This window comes from Tenrec ecaudatus, chromosome 17, assembly GCF_050624435.1.
Source record: "Tenrec ecaudatus isolate mTenEca1 chromosome 17, mTenEca1.hap1, whole genome shotgun sequence".
NCBI classification, from domain to species: Eukaryota; Metazoa; Chordata; class Mammalia; order Afrosoricida; family Tenrecidae; genus Tenrec; species Tenrec ecaudatus.
In genome coordinates this window covers 28,826,997-28,844,753 of record NC_134546.1, presented here as the reverse complement: position 1 = coordinate 28,844,753, position 17,757 = coordinate 28,826,997, and the positions used below count along the sequence as shown (strand labels likewise).

Here is a 17,757-nt window from a genome sequence, read left to right as displayed (position 1 = left end):
ATCTCTTTCCCAAATGATTGCCACACTGGCACCCATGCTTTGCCTCAAGCATGCCAGACACACTCCTGTCCCAAGGCCTTTGTTTAACTGCCCCCTCTGCTTGGAATGCTTCCTTCTGGACCTTCTCCCCCTCCCAACACCCTGTCCAGAATCTACAGGACGGATCCCCTTACCTCTGTCAAGATTTTGCCAAAGTGGCATTTCCTCAGTGTGGTCTTCCCTACTGCACTACATTTACCCAACTCCCCTTTTTCCACTTTTCCTTGCCTCCAAAGGACTTAGGGCCTTCTAAAATCATAGGGAATCTGCTATTATATTTCTTAGCTATTGTTTATCACCTCTGCTAGATTTAACAGACTCTAAGACTAGAGTCTTTAGTTAGTTTTGTTCATTAGTGCATCCACTAACTTTATAGATTATGAATTTATAGATTTTAGTATTAGACACATAGCACATTCAATTTGTATGTACTGAGTAAATATATGGAAAGCAATCTATATTAGGATTTTTTCAGCTTAAAATTACTTTATTTTGTATAATAAAAATGTTTATTGTATGCATTATGTCTGGCCGTGGTTTGCAATGTGTGCTCTGATTAACCCCATGGCTTAAGTTAACCGGACATGGCCTCAGCCATGTTGATAAAAGTTAGAGTGCCTAGAATTTTCCACACCCTGCTGCCATTGCTACAACTTAACCTTGCAGTACTTGGCCCTGCTGATATGTCACTTCATCTGTCTACTATTAAATTTGTCACTTTTTCTGATACTACTGGAATACTTTGTCATTAAATTGATGATTAAACAAGTATTTACTTTGCACTTTCATTTTCTAGCCTTTATTGAAAACACCTACTGTAACACAGACATTGTATTAAGGTGATTAAGATGGTCCCTCTCAGAGAACTTATTAGGTTATAGTGTAATTAATTACAGTTCAGTGAGAGATAAGTACTCATAGAGATATAGTGTCATGGAAACTACTGCAGTACTAGTCTAGAACAGGTACAGATAACTGGAAACACAGGGAATCCAGGGCAGATAAACACCTCAGGACCAATAATGAGAGTAGCAATACCAGGAGGGTCGGGAAGATGGGTGCAAAGGGGGATCCGATCACAAGGATCTATATATAACCCCCTCCCTGGGGGATAGACAACAAAAAAAATGGGTGAAGGAAAATGTCAGACCGTGTAAGACATGACAAAATAATAATTTATAAATTATCAAGGGTTCAGGAGGGAGGGGAGTCAGGGAGGGAGAGGAAAAATGAGGAGCTGATTCCAAGCTCCAGTAGAAAGCAAATGTTTTAAAAATGATGATGGCAACAAATGTACACATGTGCTTGACACGATGGATGGATGTTTGGATAAGAGTTGTAAGAGCCCCCAATAAAATGATTTTTTTTAAGAAAACTAAAATTAAGCTAAGTTGCAGTGGAAATTGAGAGACAATTTTTTAGATTTAAACAATATTTTGGTGATAGACTGTTGGGGAAGAAAATAACCTAATTGTAAAATACATAAGAAAAATATATTTCTCGTGGTTACGTGCTGTCAAGTCAGTCTGACTCATGGTGACCCTATGTACAAGGGAGCAGAATGCCTCGTGGCCCTGTCCACCGTCCTGCTTGTGACGCGTGAGCCTGTGGTCACAGCCAGCGGGGCAGTGCATTTGGTGAGGGTCTTTCTTTTTCACTGCCCTCCTCCTTTACCGAGCATGGTGGTTTTTCCATGCCTTTAGACTCCAGATAAGATGTCCCAAATATTAAAAGTATTCTAATCGCTTGAGTCAACCTGTGGGTCGTGACCCTTTTGGGGGTCAAATGACCCTTTGACAGGGGCCGCCCAATTCACAACAGTAGCAAAATTACAGTTCTGAAGTAGCAATGAAAATAATTCTATACCCGGCTATCAAGTGTCTGGGGTCTTAAAGGCTTGAAGATGAACAAGCGGCTATCTAGCTCAGCAGCAACAAAGCCCACATGGAAGAAGCACACCAGCCTATGCGATCACGAGGTGTCAAAGGGATCAGGTATAAGGCATCATCAGGAAAAAAAATCTTACCATAGTGAATGAAGGGGGAAGTGCAGAGTGGAGACCCAAAGCCCATTTGTCGGCCACTGGAGATCCCCTCCCAGAGGGGTCTAGGGGAGGAGATGAGTCAGTCAGGCTGTGATGTAGAACCGATGAAGAGTACAGCTTTCCTCCAGTTCCTAAATGCTTCCTCCCCCCCAACTATCATAATCCGAATTCTACCTTGCAAGTCTGGATAGAGCAGAGGTTGTACACTGGTGCATATGGGAGCTGGAGGCACAGGGAATCCAGGGCTGATGATACCTTCAGGACAAGGTGTGTGAGGGGTGATACTGGGGGAGGGTAGAGGGTTGGAAAGAGGGAACTGATTACAAGGATCTACATGTGACCTCCTCCCTGGGGGATGGACAACAGAAAAGGGGTGAAGGTAGACATTGGACAGGACAAGATATGACAAAATAATAATTTATGAAGGGCTCATGAGGAGGGAGCGGGGAGGAAGGGGGGAAAAAAGAGGACCTGATGCAAAGGGCTGAAGTGGAGAGCAGGTGCTTTGAAAATGAGTGCAAAGAATGTATGGATATGCTTTACACAATTGATGTATATATGGATTGTGATAAGAGTTGTATGAGTCCCTAATAAAATGTTTTTTAAAAAATAAGTCTATGATTGAGGGGGTCCCCACCACATGAGGAACCTGTATGAAAGGGTCGCAGCCTGAGGAAGGTTGAGAACCACTGCAATAGAGCATACTAAAGATAAAATGAAGGTTTTTAAATCCAGGCAAAGGACTTTTGTATCTAAATACAGAGACCCAACTGATGGTTTTAGAACAAGACGGACTGACATGTCAAATCTGTCTTTGAGGAAGGCTTTTCTACAAGTAGAACATAGGTGAATTATTTGTTTAATAAGTAGAAACCTGTCATAGTTATCTTTGATCACAAACCTGATGACCTCAAGAAACGTGGGAGATGTGTAATTGGTTTCAAATGAATTTGGTAATTGCAGTCTTTTTAAGACGAGTCAGTTTACTTGAAATTAGAGCAGTGTCAGAGGATACGTGACAAGGAAAAGAAGCCGTAAAGAACAGGGAGCAGTGGATCCACTTGCACTGCACAACTGAAGAACATCAGGATCTATGATACATGTTATCGATGTAATTGTTTACATTTTTACGATTTTTCCCCAAACTGGTTTTCCAACTTGCATAGTCCATAGTCATTTGTAGCACCATGTTAGCTATGTGCATAATACAGCACATATCTGGCTGAGTTGGTCATCTAAATATTCTGCAACTCTCTGCAGAATTTGCACCATCCTGGAATTGTAAACCTGGAGTGTATGTTTGAAACCCCCGAGCGGGTCTTTGTGGTCATGGAAAAGCTGCATGGGGACATGTTAGAGATGATCCTGTCCAGCGAGAAAAGTCGGCTTCCGGAGCGGATTACTAAGTTCATGGTCACACAGGTATCGTAACTCTTCTGTCACTACAGAATGAAAACTCAGCTAAGGAGATAGACGTGCTGGTGCCTACTGAGAGAATATGGATGTGGGCATTGATTCAAATACAGAACACTACCGTTCGTTGGATCTTCGTGAGCTGTGGTGCACTTCTCAAATGAGTGCAGCAAAAAGTGGAGGTTGGGTCATAGTTCGTCCAGGCATTGAACAAACACTGTTCTCTTCTATAACAGATACTTGTTGCCTTGAGAAATCTGCATTTCAAGAATATTGTGCACTGTGATCTAAAGCCGGAAAATGTGCTGCTTGCCTCAGCAGAGCCATTTCCTCAGGTGAGACAGCCTTTTTTACTATCGTGTTAAATAACGTCTAAGAGCATTTCCAGAGTGCCCTACTGGTTTCAAGTGCACACCGTCTTCATGGTAGCCTGTCAGATTTACCATCGTCCTGGTCACACTTTAGAAAGCATTACTACTGCCAATGAGTATTAATACCCTGAATAATTTTAATTCATGTTACTAATTATGTGTTACTGATTTTCTTTAAGGCTGAATTCCTGGATCTCAAAGAATAACTTTTGGGCATACAGACTTTTTGCAGTTCTGACCGGCAGGGGTGGGGGGGTAGTGGTTTGCAACTTTGGTTTGTGCTCTAGGTGCTCAGGACAGATTCACCATTAAGTCGACTCTGAGAGGTGGCACTGAAATCGGAGATATTCAATTTTGGTTGAGGCAGACAGTCGTCTTTTTTCCCTCCGTATGGCTACAAATTTAAAACATTTTCACCAAAACCTATGTAAGAAATGTGTTTACTGAAAACAGTGGGACCAATGGTTCCAGGGGGTCATGGAAGAATGGGAGGTGGGGGAAAGGAAGTGGTGTTACCCAACCCAGGGACAAGGGAACAACAAGTGATCCAAAATCAGTGATAAGGAGGGTGTAAGAGGCCTGGTAGGGATTGATCAAGGGCAATGTAATCAAGAGGAATTACCGAAACCCAAATGAAGGTTGAGCATGATAGAGGGACAAGAGGTAATTGAGGAAAGAACTAGGAGGTAAAGGGCATTTATACAGGTCTAAATACAGGGGTGTACATATGTAAGTATATTTATATATGATGATGGGGCAATAGATCTATGTGCATATATTTGTAGGTTTAGTATTAAGGTAGCCGATGGACATTGGGCCTCCACTCAAGTACTCCCTCAATGCAAGAATACTTTTTAAATTGGCATTCCATGATACTCGTCTTCCCGACACGATCGCTGAAGGCAAAACGGGTGCATAAGCAAAGTGGTGAAGAAAGCTGATGGTGCCCAGCTATCAGAAGATACAGCGTGGGGTCTTAAAGGCTTGAAGATAAACAAGTGGCCATCTAGCTGAGAAGCAACAAAGCCCACATGGAGGAAGCACACCAGCCTGTGTGATCATGAGGTATCACATGAGGATCAAAGGGATCAGTTATCAGGCATCAAAGAACAAAAAATCATATCATTGTGAATGAGGGGGAGTTCGGATTGGGAACCCAAAGCCCATCTGTAGGCAACTAGACATCCCTTACAGAAGGCTCAGGGGGAGGAGACGAGCCAGTCCGGGTGCATTATAGTAAAGATGAAGCATACAACTTTCTTCTAGTTCTTAATGCATCCTCTGCCCCCACTATGATGATCCCAATTCTACCTTACAAATCCGTCTAGACCAGAGCATGTACACTGGTACAGATAGGAACTGGAAACAGGGAATCCAGGTCAGATGATCACTTCAGGACCAGTGGTAAGAGTGGCGATACCAGGGGAGTGAAGGGAGGGTGGGGTATAAAAGGGGAGCCCATCATGAGGATCTACATATAATCTCCCTGGGGGACAGACAACAGAAAAGTAGATGAAGGGAGACGTCAACATTATAAGATATGACAAAATAATAATTGATAGATTATCAAAGGTTCATGAGGGAGGGGGAATTAGGAAGGGAGGGGGTAAATGAACTGATACCAAAGGCTCAAGTACAAAGCAAATGTTTTGAGAATGATGATGGCAACATACGTACAAATGTGCTTGACACGATGGATGGATGGATGGATGGATGGATGGATGGATGGATGGATGGATGGATGGATGGATGGATGGGGCAAGATATGACAAAATAATTTATAAATTACCAAGCATTCATGAGGGAGGGGGAGGAGGGGGGAAAGTGAGCCAATGCCAGGGGTTTAGGTGGAGAACAAATGTTTTGAGAATGATGAAGGCAACAAATGTGCAAATTTGCACAATTGATGTATGTATAGATTGTGATAAGAGTTGTATGAGCCCTAATAAAATGATTAAAAATAAAAATAGTTGTATGAGCCCAAGTAAAATGATTTTTTAAATAAATATGTTTACCTACACACATGTGATGATAATGCTACACATGTGTTATGCATCCTTTAAAATATTTTTTTTAATTCTTGATGTCCACTAATTTGATTTCAAAACCTGCTAAATGGCTCCTAACCCGAATTTGAAACCACTTTCATGGACACACTGATGAGGGGTTTTTGTTGATCATGGTGATTGTATTTGCGATTGTTTTTCATGATTGTCACTGATCTGCCAATCAGGCTATCTGACTAGAGTATGTTTATGTAGAGTTGGAACATGAATAATTATATAAAATGGCTAGAAGAAGGACAAGTGGCTTTCTTATAAATACAACTCAGATTATCTTCCAAAGGGGAGAAAAACATTTGAAAAAATTATTAAACTCCTTTACTTCAAAAGTAGTAATCTTACGCTTCCTTTTATATTGTCTGTGGTTAAAAGTGATTCCTTATCATTGTGAGGTCAGGGCCCCCTGACTGTTAGTGTTGTGTAGTAAACACACACCTCTCTGTATCATCTCAGTTGAGCTTTCAATGAGACAAAAGGCACACACCATGCAGCTGACACTAACGTGCCTCCAGCACTGTAATCCCACTGAGTTACTCCCATTGTTATTTCTAGAAGCAGAAAGAAGATGGTTTTAGGATTATTTACTTGATATTTTTTGTCAAGTGTTAAGCATGGCTGCCCTTCTCTGTTCAGTGGCCAAGCTGCTGGGACAGCTCTCATTTGTCAAGATGTCAGTTCCCCTAGCATGAAACCAAAACACTTTGTTCATGTTTCTTTTCTTCTGCAGCACAACTTTTCTTTTTTTAAATCATTTTCCTAGGGGTTCATACAACTCTTATCACAATCCACACATACATCAACTATGTAAAGCATATCCGTACATTCTTTGCCCTAATCATTTTCAAAGCATTAACTCTCCACTTAAGCCCTTTGCATCAGGTCCTCTTTTTTTCCCCCCTCCCTCCCCACTGCCCTCTCCCTCATTAGCCCTTGATAATTTATAGATTGTTATTTTGTCATATCTTGCCCTATCCGGAGTCTCCCTTCTCTGCCGTCCATCTCCCAGGGAGGAGGTCACATGTGGATCCTTGTAATCGGTCCCCAACCCACTCACCCTCTACTCTCCCAGTATCGTCCCTCACCCCTGGTCCTGAAGGTATCATCCACCCTGGATTCCCTGTGCCTCCAGCTCGCATATGCACCAGTGTACAACCTCTGCCCTATCCAGTCCTGCAAGGTAGAATTCAGATCATGGGAGTTGGGGGGAGGAAGCAACCAGGATTTGGGGGAAAGCTGTGTTCTTCATCAGTACTACATCGCACCCTCCTAAACCCATCTCCTCTCCTAAACCCCTCTGTGAGGGGATCTCCAGTGGCCGACAAATGGGCTTTGGGTCTCCACTCTGCTCTTCCCCCTTCATTCACTGTGGTATATAGTGTGTATATATATATATATAATTTTTTTTTTGGATGATGCCTTACACCTGGTCCCTTTGGCACCTTGTGATCGCACAAGCTGGTGTGCTTCTTCCATGTGGGCTTTGTTGCTTCTGAGCTAGATGGCCGCTTGTTTATCTTCAAGCCTCTAAGACCCCAGACACTGTCTCTTTTGATAGCCGGGCACCATCAGCTTTCTTCGCTACATTTACTTGTTCACCCGCTTTGGCTTCAGCAGTTGTGTCGGGAGAGTGAGCATCGTAGAGTGCCAATTTAATAAAAGAAAGTATTCATGCATTGAGGGAGTGTTTGAGTAGAGGCCCAAGGTCCTTCCACCACCTTAATACTTAACCTATAAATATAGACACATAGATCTATTTCCCCATCCTCCTATATATATTTGCATGTACATGTCTTTGTCTAGACCTCTAAATGCCCTTTGACTCCTAGCTCTTTCCTCCATCTCCCTTGACTTTCCTCCTGGCCTACTACCATGCTCCGTCCCCACCTGGGTTGCAGCTATACCTTTTCTTTATGTAACCTTACCCTTGATCACTCCCTACCAGGCCTGCCACTCCCCCCTCACTACCATTTTGGGTCCCATGTTGTTCCCTTGTCCCTGTGTTTGTTAACACCACTTCCTCACTCCCCCACCTCCCCCTCTCCCAAGTCCCCCCGGAACTCTCGGTCCCGTTGTTTTTCATCCAGCTAGTTCATCCAGCCTGTCTTATTTAGACAGACCAGCCACTAACTTTTACTGCTCTTTCATATAAGCCCACATCCTTTTACTCACAAGTTATCTCAATGCTTTTCTGTAGCCATTTCGGGGGTCAAAGCATGGCTTCTGAAAAGTACTTGGTATTTGCTGGCCCAGCATGGCTGGAGTCATTCATCACCAAAATTTGAAACTTTGCTAGGAAATGAGCATCAAGCTCTGCCCGACCCATCACGTTGTCAGGACTTTCTCTTGCGAGAAAGACATAGCAGTGCCTGTTCACCTTCGCATAGAATGCTTTTCTCAAACCTAACCCTGTGCCTCACACTTCTCTGTTTCGTTTTAATATTGTAAGCTACTGTCAAATCGTTTCCGATTCGTAGCGAGCGACCCTATGCAGGACAGAAGGAAAGGGCCTGGTCCTGCACAATTGTTACGTTTGAACCCTTTGTTGCACCCACTCTGTCAAAGCCTCTTTGTCCTTTTCACTGACCTTCTGTACCAAGTGTGATCATCCTCTTCAGTGGACTGGTCTCTCCTGGTCACATGTCCAAGTGCATGACAGGAAATCTCGCCATCCTCACTCTCAGGGTGCTATGATTAGTCCATAGTCACAGAAAACTGTTGTTGTTGCTACTTTGAGCAATCGCTAATGCCCAGGTTAACAGCGATCCTTAATGTGTATTAAAGATCGTCAATTTTCTCTTGAAATTTAAAGGATACATTTATTGAGTTCTTTTCATGTATCCAGGCCCTGTGAATCCACTGAAAAATGAAATGCCTAATTCTTGTTTACAAATAATAGATTAGCAAGCTTCAACTGCCCTGCACTTCATGTGTGAACACCAGACATGCCATGCTTGTGTTTGGCATTCTGGAAGCTAGAGCTCAGAATTTCTGCCTGGTTGGTTTTGCAACGAGCATATGGGAAGTTCTTCATAATATGTTAGTAATGAGTCACAGGGGCTGTCTTTTGGAAAGTTGTGTTCTACAGTTTTCCTTCCTACAGGAACTTTGGCATTCAAAAGTCAATATAGTTCACAAGTGTGCTGAAACAATTTTGAAATTTCTGATTTGATGTGCATGTATAAATTTCATCTTACCCTCTGGTTCCCAGGTGAAGCTGTGTGACTTCGGTTTTGCCCGAATCATCGGTGAGAAGTCCTTCAGGCGGTCTGTGGTAGGAACTCCAGCATACTTGGCGCCTGAAGTTCTCAGGAGCAAAGGCTACAACCGCTCTCTGGATATGTGGTCGGTGGGTGTCATCGTCTACGTGAGCCTCAGTGGCACATTTCCTTTCAACGAAGACGAGGACATAAATGATCAAATCCAGAATGCTGCCTTCATGTACCCCCCAAACCCATGGAAAGAAATTTCTAGTGAAGGTAAAATGATACCCCTGTAGTCTGAAAATCTTTGTGTTCTCAAATTGCCTTGTCTCTTGATTTTTTTTTTTTTGATATCTTCCATTTTACTTCCACATTCACGTGTTCACTCACTGGTGTTTTTTTTAATAAATCATTTTATTGGGGCTCATACAACTCTTATCACAATCCATACATACGTCAGTTGAGTAAAGCACCCTTATACATTTGTTGCCCTCGTCATTCTCAAAATTCGCCTTCCACTTGGGTTTCTGGAATCAGCTCGTTTCCTTTTTTCCCTCCCCTACACTCACTAGTTTCTGAGCACTCCTTCAGTGTCGGTGTCTTTCCTGCCTCCTTTCTTTCCTGGAGCTGCCCCCAAATCAGTAATGCAGGCCCCAAACTCCTTGTTTTCATTCTGCCAAAATATCTTTTTTATCTTTAACTAGACTATCAGGCTCTTCTCCAGGCCTTCCCAGTCAGTCACCATTGCCAAGTGCATCTGTAGGAATCACTGCTTTTGTCTTACTCTGCTCCCAAACATTTTGGCTTCCCTTGAAAACCCCTTCCATCTCTGTGATCTGCCCTAGCCATTTCTCACATGAAGCTGGATCCAGACCACTGACATTTTAACTACTAGACCACCAGCCTCCTTCTCTCTTCCTCTAAATCATAAAATCTATCTATAGGTAGGCTTTTACTCTTTTTTTGAATGCTTTTTTTTGCATTGATGTTTTTTTAAATTATAAAATCATTTTATTGGGAGCTCGTACAACTCTTACCACAATCCACACATACATCCATTGTGTCAAGCAAGCACTCCAGTACACCTGTTTCCCTCATGATTCTCAAAACATTTGCTTTCCACCTGAGTCCCCAGCATCCCTTCCTCATTTTTGCCCCTGCCTCCCTGCACTGCCCTCCCCCATGAACCCCTGATAATTTATAAATTATTATTATTCTGTCATATCTTACACCTTCTGGCGTCTCCCTTCACCCACTTCTCTGCTGTCTGTCCCCCAGGGATGAGGTCACATGTAGATTTCTGTAATCTATTCCCCCCTTCTCCCTCACCTTCCCTCTACTCTCCTGGTATCGCCACTCTCACCACTGATCCCAAGGGGATCATCTGTTCTGGATTCCCTGTGTTTCCAGTTCCTATCTGTACCAGTGCACATCCTCCGGTCCAGCCGGATTCATAAGGTGGAATTGGGATCATGATATTGGGGGGGGGGGAAGCATTCAAGAACTAGAAGAATGTTGTATGTTTCATCGTCACTACACTGCATCCTGACTGGCCCATCTCCTCCCCGCAACTTCTCTGTAAGATGGACATCCTCTCATTCACAATGATACGATTTTTTGTTCTTTGATGCTTGATACCTAATCCCTTCGACACCTCGTGATCACACCGGCTGGTGTGTTTCTTCCATGTGGGCTTTGTTGCTTGTCAGCTAGATGGCTGCCTGTTCATCTTCAAGCCTTTAAGACCCCAGACACTATCTCTTTTGATAGCCAGGCACCATCAGCTTTCTTCACCACATTTGCTTATTTACTTTTATATTTTTAACTATTTGAAACGCCTTGCAAGTTATCCTGTAGCTCATGTTCCTTAGACCTAAAAGGAGCTTTTACACTCAACTGGCACGCTCCAGTTCATTTCCCTGTCTCCTGTCCCCTCTGCGAGGAGCCGCGTTGTTTTTGCTGCCTGGTGAAGTCCTTTGCATTGCAGCCTCTGGTTCTGTACCCATCTAGAGAGATTTCTTTAGTTTACTGAAACTGATAGGAAGAAAACATCCTTTAAAACGCTATTAGTCCCACAGAATTTGCTAGAATCACCACTGGGAAATATCCCTACCTGGATTTATCTAACCTGTGGCACACATGAGTTTTTCTTGTGTTTCAAAAAATTGATAGTCTGTTAAATTGAGTAGTGTGGGTAGATGCAGTAGCGGACTCGCTGCTAATGAAGAGATGGCTGGAGAAGTCCACGTACAAGTTTTTTGTTAGCAAGGTCCTCTCGGTGCTCCTGGGGTTGTGGGATTGGTCTACAGACTTTTATACCAGAATTTCTTAGTGACTTTATTGAAAGAAGAGAGAGAGAGAGAGAGACCCCAGATGATATCACTTAGATGCTGACACAGCAGTTGGAATAGGGCCCGGGAATGTCCATTGGTGGGCAATATTTAAGGAACATGGAATAAGGATTTAGTATCTGAACACAGAAATTAATCATTAGCATACTTAGGAAAAATCTTTGCTAGTTTGGTAGTACCTAGAAGAGAACTGAGATTCATGTGGTATGAGTTGTGTATTAAGCACGTCCTTAGTCTAGAAAAATAACAGTATTTCAAGTGTGTCATTACATAAAACTATAGTTAGTGTTGTTGAATGGTGGCATTAGTGTCGCGGTTGATCCAGTTCTCTAAGTAATTGCATAATGTGCCAATGTCTCATCATTCACACCAAAATTCCTTGAGCTGGTTGCATGTGAACTCTTGGTGATAGCTATCAGCAGTGACTGACTACAAACCAGGCAAACCAGTGACGACTAGAGGAACCCAAGGGTGAGGCCAGAACACGGTGCTGGGGATGGGGACCAGAGGTCAAATCAGTCAGAAATCACAGGGTATGTTTTATTCATCTCAAAATAATAATAGTTAACAATTGTTTAGCTCTCGGCATAAGCACTGTTCGAAGACTTTTATGCAGAATAAACTGATTTAGTCCTTCTGACAACCTCTTTTTACACATGAAGAAACCGAGGCACAGTCTAGTGTAGTAACTAACATGATATCACATGGGTAGTAAGTGGCAGGACCATAACTTGACCTGGACCGTCTAGCTTCAGGGTCCATGCGTATGATCTGAGCCCTTCGCTGCCTTCTGAACATGATAAAAGTCTGCCTGTGGGCTGTGCATTCAGCGAGCGCTCATGGATTGCTGCAGGCTGACGTAGAGGTCGGTTCCTTGGGAAGCAGAAATTGGATTGAACTACACCTAAATTCATGCATCTAATTTTGTCTTTCCCTTTAGCAATTGATCTGATAAACAACCTACTTCAGGTGAAGATGAGAAAACGCTATAGTGTTGACAAATCTCTTAGTCATCCCTGGCTCCAGGTAAAAAAGTATATTTTTGACAGTTTCTTATTTGAGTAGTTCAGTGTGATTTGTCTTACCAATAAAAATCACTTTAACTTAATCAGCAGATCCTCTGCATTTCTTGGGATAATGCAAAGTGCTCATCTGTGATTGACTTGTACTGTGGTGGAGTCTCTGGAACTACACACACTGAGGCATTGAGGAACAAGCCTGAAAGGAATAATGTGGCCGTGAAAGGGTTTCAGTGTGCTCGTTTCACCTACGATGAGCATCCACATTGCTTTACTTTTGCAATGTCCACTTAAAACCAAACCTGCCAACAAGTTGACTAGAACTCATGCACCCCTGTGCTAGAGTAAAATGACCCCACATCTTTCTCCCATGGAGCCAGCCAGCCGGTGGGTCTGAACCACCAGCCTTTCTGTTAGCTGCTGAGCACTCTAACATTATGCTATCATTTAAATTGAGTAAGGGGTGGAGTTAACTTCAAAACAATGCAATCAGCTGGTGCCACTGCCCACTAAATTATCCTGAGAAGTTCTAGTTGCTCTCCTTGATCCCAGGAAGGAGGTTGAGCTCTCTTACAGGAGAGACCAAAATAGTTTAGTGATTAGTATCAGAAACCTGAGACTATTTGTTTTTAATTTCGCAAACTAGTTACTGTCGTCATGAGAAACTCATTGTAGAGCAAGTGTTTCGCAAGTACCAGTTGGTGATTCTTTGCCTGGAGTCCTGAGTAAAGGTTGCATGCTAACATTGCCTTTAGGATTCATAGCCTCTTCCTTGTTCCCTAGGACTATCAGACTTGGCTTGATCTTCGAGAGTTTGAAACTCGCATTGGAGAGCGTTATATTACACATGAAAGCGATGATGCCCGCTGGGAAATACACGCATACACGCACAACCTCATCTACCCCAAGCACTTCATTATGGCTCCCAACCCAGATGACATGGAAGAAGATCCTTAGATAGCAAAAGAGCTAACTGCCGTCGGGATGGATTTCATTGTATGAACTGACACTCGGCTGAACCATTCTTGCTCTTTGTAGGTTGTCGTCTGCAAGCGTGCAAAGACCCAGAGAAACATATGGAGCCGGTGACGCCTGTACTGTGGTTCACGCTGAGCAGGTACAGGAAGGCGATCTGAGTAAGGAAGACCCATAATGGAACGGAAGTCAAGCCGGTCATAGCATTTGTAATAGAAGCAATCACTTTTTAAAAATCCTTCACTTACTACAGTAGTGGCACTTAATTTATCTTCCCTCTCCTGTTCCTACATTATTTTATGGAAAAAACAAAAGCAAGAATGGGGTCCAGTTACTACATACAAGAGATGCAAGATTGGTTACTGGGAGGTTTGCATTGAAAGTCTACCAGTGGTTACTCAGGCTTCACGCATTTATGAAAGTGCTCACAGCACATTGTGTTTCTTAGAGTCTAGGAAAGCGGGAGGGCTGGGCTGTTATACCTCCCCCTGCTCCTCAGCCCCACAGACCAGTCAAGATGCCAAAACTGGTTCATAACACCCTTTGCTCGGTGAGTTCAGATCCAGACTCACTCAGTCTACTTTACACATGAGAAATCAGGCTGGGGCAGGGTCAAGTAAGACTGTAGGAAAGAAAGCAGACGTAACCTGTTACTCTTCACTACACCTACTGCAAACTTGACAGATAACCTGGAAACTGGGGGCAAGAGCAGGAGAGTGTGTAAGGAAGGAGCTATGTTAAGGCAGAGCAAAGGAAACAATGAAATCAGTATTTTTAACATTGCAACTCCAGAAGCCAGCAAAAGAAATTTTTTTCTGACTCTGAAATAATACTCATTTTTTGAGAAAAAACTTTTTTATAACTCTTTACAATGGTTACTAAATTAAAAAAATAAACCAAATTCACTGCTATCAAGTCAATTTTGACTCATAGCAACCTTTGAGGACAGGGTAGAATTGCCCCTGTTTGTTTCTAAAACTAATTTTTTTTTTAAAGCAAGAATAAAAAGTCTCATCTTCCTGTATAAGATCTGGGACGATCTATTTGTAAGAAATCTAACACTCAGTTTCACCATTCCAGTTACCATTGTAAGCCATTTTTTAACTCCAAAGACTATAATGTGAAGAACAAAAGATTTAGAGTAAGAAAATCTAGGTTTATGTGTAGCAATACTGTTCAGACATTCTGCGTCTGGAATTCCTCTCTGTAGGATGCAGGTAATAATTCTTGCCTCTTGTTTTTCTCACAAGGTAGCTGTGAAGATCAGCTATGTATGAATGTATTCACTAAACTGAAAACTATGAAGGGTTAGCTCTCACTGCCCCCTGCATTTGAAGAGGCAGAGGGGAAAAGGTTCCTGTCGATGACCAAATGAGTCTAGGGAGTGTTCCGGGTCCCTACAGCCACTCCCTTATCCAGAACTGAAGCATCATGAGAAAAAGATAGCAGACATTTAAGGAGTCTCTATGCTAAGTTTTTTTACAGGTTTTAAATGCATTTAACTTCACAGTAACCATGTGAGAAGTACATAACCCAGAAGAACCTGGGTTACAGATAAGGAAATTGATGCATTGGAAAATCAACTACTGGCCAAAGGTCACACAGCTAATAGGTGGATTAGAAGCCCAGCAGTGTGGCCACAAAGTCCTCTTAACCCTTCGCCAGTGTGTAGTAGGAACTGCCCACACACTTCTCTCACCCAGGCTGGCACAGCACCTCAGTAAGTTCAGCATTCCAAAAATTGAAACCACATTAACAAAGGCAAAAAAAAGTAATAGAAGTGTCTTTTCTACTCGATGAAAAATGATACCCCCAAATTTCTCCAAAATTCATCTGTTTATATATGCACACAAAATGTAGTAATTCTGGAGCATATAGCACCCAACTGTGGTTTTAAACATAGAGTGAAAATGAACTGGAATGAGATTTGTTTGCTATAGTTTAATAATCAAGCCATGGATTTAATTTGCACTCTTAGTTTTTGTCTTTGAATGCCTAAGTTTTCTTTTCAAAAAATTATGAATTTGTCAGATTATGTGGATTTGAGAATTACTCCAGATACTGTATATTCGTCATCATCTTTGTGTCTTGAAGTCAGTTGTATTTGTGTTTGGTGAAAACATTTGATAAGTACATTTTTATATTTTTTGTTACATCCCACTTTTTGTAAATAGCCTAAAGAAGTTTGATACTAAAACATATTTCCATATCACCATGTACTTTTCCATGTAAAAACCTGAGCCTATGTCTAATAGAGGTATCCATGGGAATTTTATGTGGTTGTGTTACTTAACCAGGCGTTGAAAATACAACTATTTTGGAAATCATATTTGTAAATGGAACTAATTCAATATTTAAGAACACCTTTTCTTAAAATCTGCCTAAAGTAAGAACAACTCAATATTATGATTTTATATTAAACTCAAAGTTATTACCTGAGGTCTCATTTATTGGGATAGAAGTTTGTATTAACTAAAATTTTCAGGAATTACCATTAAAAAATTAAACTGTTAAATCTATCAGAAAACCTCAGTACTCAATATCAAAATGAATTTTGTTTACAAATCTTAATCCTTAATTATAAAAACGTACTACATGTTAGAGAGAAGGGGGCATGACTGAATATTTTCACCTTTCAAAAATTGTTCCAACTCAGGGAAAAAAAGGAAAGTGGACTAAGGGGTGAGGAATGGTCCAAGACTTGGGCAGTCTGAAAATAAGGCTTTAGTTTAAGCAGTTTTATTAACACGCTGTGCACATGCCTCTAGTTTTGACTCAGGTACAGCAGCTGACGGCTCCACCAAGGGTCTGCAGTGCAGTCCTTGTTTCAGGGTGTGTAAGCCCACTGCCGTCGGGGTGACTGTGACTCAGTCACCCTGCGTAGGGCTTCCAAAGGCTGTCAATCGCTCCAGAGCAGGCAGCCTTACCTTTACCTCCTAGTAAACTTAGGTTGCTGGTACCAGAGGGCGTCAAAGAGTTCCTGGACGAATTGCATCATCTTTTGATTCCATTTTTCCCACAAACTTTTTGAAGTATAACAATTCCTCAAAAAGCCCATGTTTCCAGTATTATTATAAAAGTTTTTTTTTAAGTGTGAAAAAAAATTTTGACCCAAAGAAAATTTTGACATTTATCTGAAAATACAGGACAATTAACTCAATCTAAAGGTATTCCACCTTGATAGCCGCTATACTCAAGTACACAAATTTTGTTTTTAATTAGATTTATAGATATGTATGAGAAAAAAATTAAAATACAAATTTGGAGAGAAACAATTAAAATAAGTCTCCATCCCTCAATCCACTCTCCAATTGAGTAAATTTTGGAGTGAGATTAAACCTCTTTGGCATCTTTTCTTTGCCTCTTTTTTCCTTTTTAATTTATGGTTTTATTTCACGCAAATAAACTTGCAAGCGGGCCACCTATTCGTTTCCTTGGTTTGCGCAGACTGCGTTGGGACTGGCGACTAGTGGCCGGCTGGGTGCTGGTCCTCTGGAGGCTTTGCGGTTCTTGGAGGAAACGTGAGCACTCACTGCACAGTAGACTTGTTCCACGTCAGCAGTCCTTCCGGCTCCCTTGACTTTGTGCCCAGGAGCCGTATGGCAGCCAGTGGACAGCATGTGTGTGGTTTTCTTGTTGCTCCCTTCACCAGTGGTGGGCTCACCCTAAGTCCGAAAGTCTCTCTGCACCCTGTTGTCACTGCCTCTGGACTTGAGGGCCAGCTCCACTTAATTTTGATACATCAGTCTGATTGGTACCAGATGAACAATTTTGGATTTCACCAGGAGCCGGAGGGTGGTGGGAGACGGTAGCCTTATATGTAGGCCGAGCAAAAGAACGTATTTGTTTTAAATACCTGTATAGATCACAAAACAAAAACTGACCATCCTGCACTAAGTTATAACTTTACAGTTTTCCATTGCTACTTAAATGTAGCTTTACCTCCTTCCATCCACAATTAAACCAGAACTTAAAAGAACTCAGAACCTATTTTTCACTTACTGAGTCTAAGAGCTCTGTGTCACCACTGGTAAGATTGACCAAAATCTTTTTAAATCATTTTATTGGGGGCTCTTAAAGCTCCTCACAATAAATACATACATCCATTGTGCCCAGCACACTTGTAAATATGTTGCCATCACCATTTTCAAAATATTTCTACTTGAGCCCTTGGTATCAGCTCATTTTACCCCCTCCCCCACCCTCCTTCCCTCATCAATCCTTGATAATTTATCATGGGTTTTTTTTTTCCATATCTTACACCGACCGATGTCTCCCTTCA

General features: G+C 42.0%; 1 protein-coding gene across 1 annotated transcript in view; it reads left to right on the top strand.

Annotated features, from left to right (window-relative positions):
• PRKD3 (protein kinase D3) overlaps window positions 1–15,909 on the top strand; it is a 94,101-nt gene extending 78,192 nt beyond the window's left edge. The window contains exons 15-19 of the mRNA XM_075535691.1: window positions 3,344–3,505; window positions 3,733–3,831; window positions 9,139–9,406; window positions 12,422–12,507; window positions 13,284–15,909. Coding sequence (XP_075391806.1) covers window positions 3,344–3,505; window positions 3,733–3,831; window positions 9,139–9,406; window positions 12,422–12,507; window positions 13,284–13,457 — 789 coding nt within the window. The 3' untranslated portion in view covers window positions 13,458–15,909. The remainder of the gene's footprint in view (window positions 1–3,343; window positions 3,506–3,732; window positions 3,832–9,138; window positions 9,407–12,421; window positions 12,508–13,283) is intronic.
• Window positions 15,910–17,757: the final 1,848 nt, after the last annotated feature.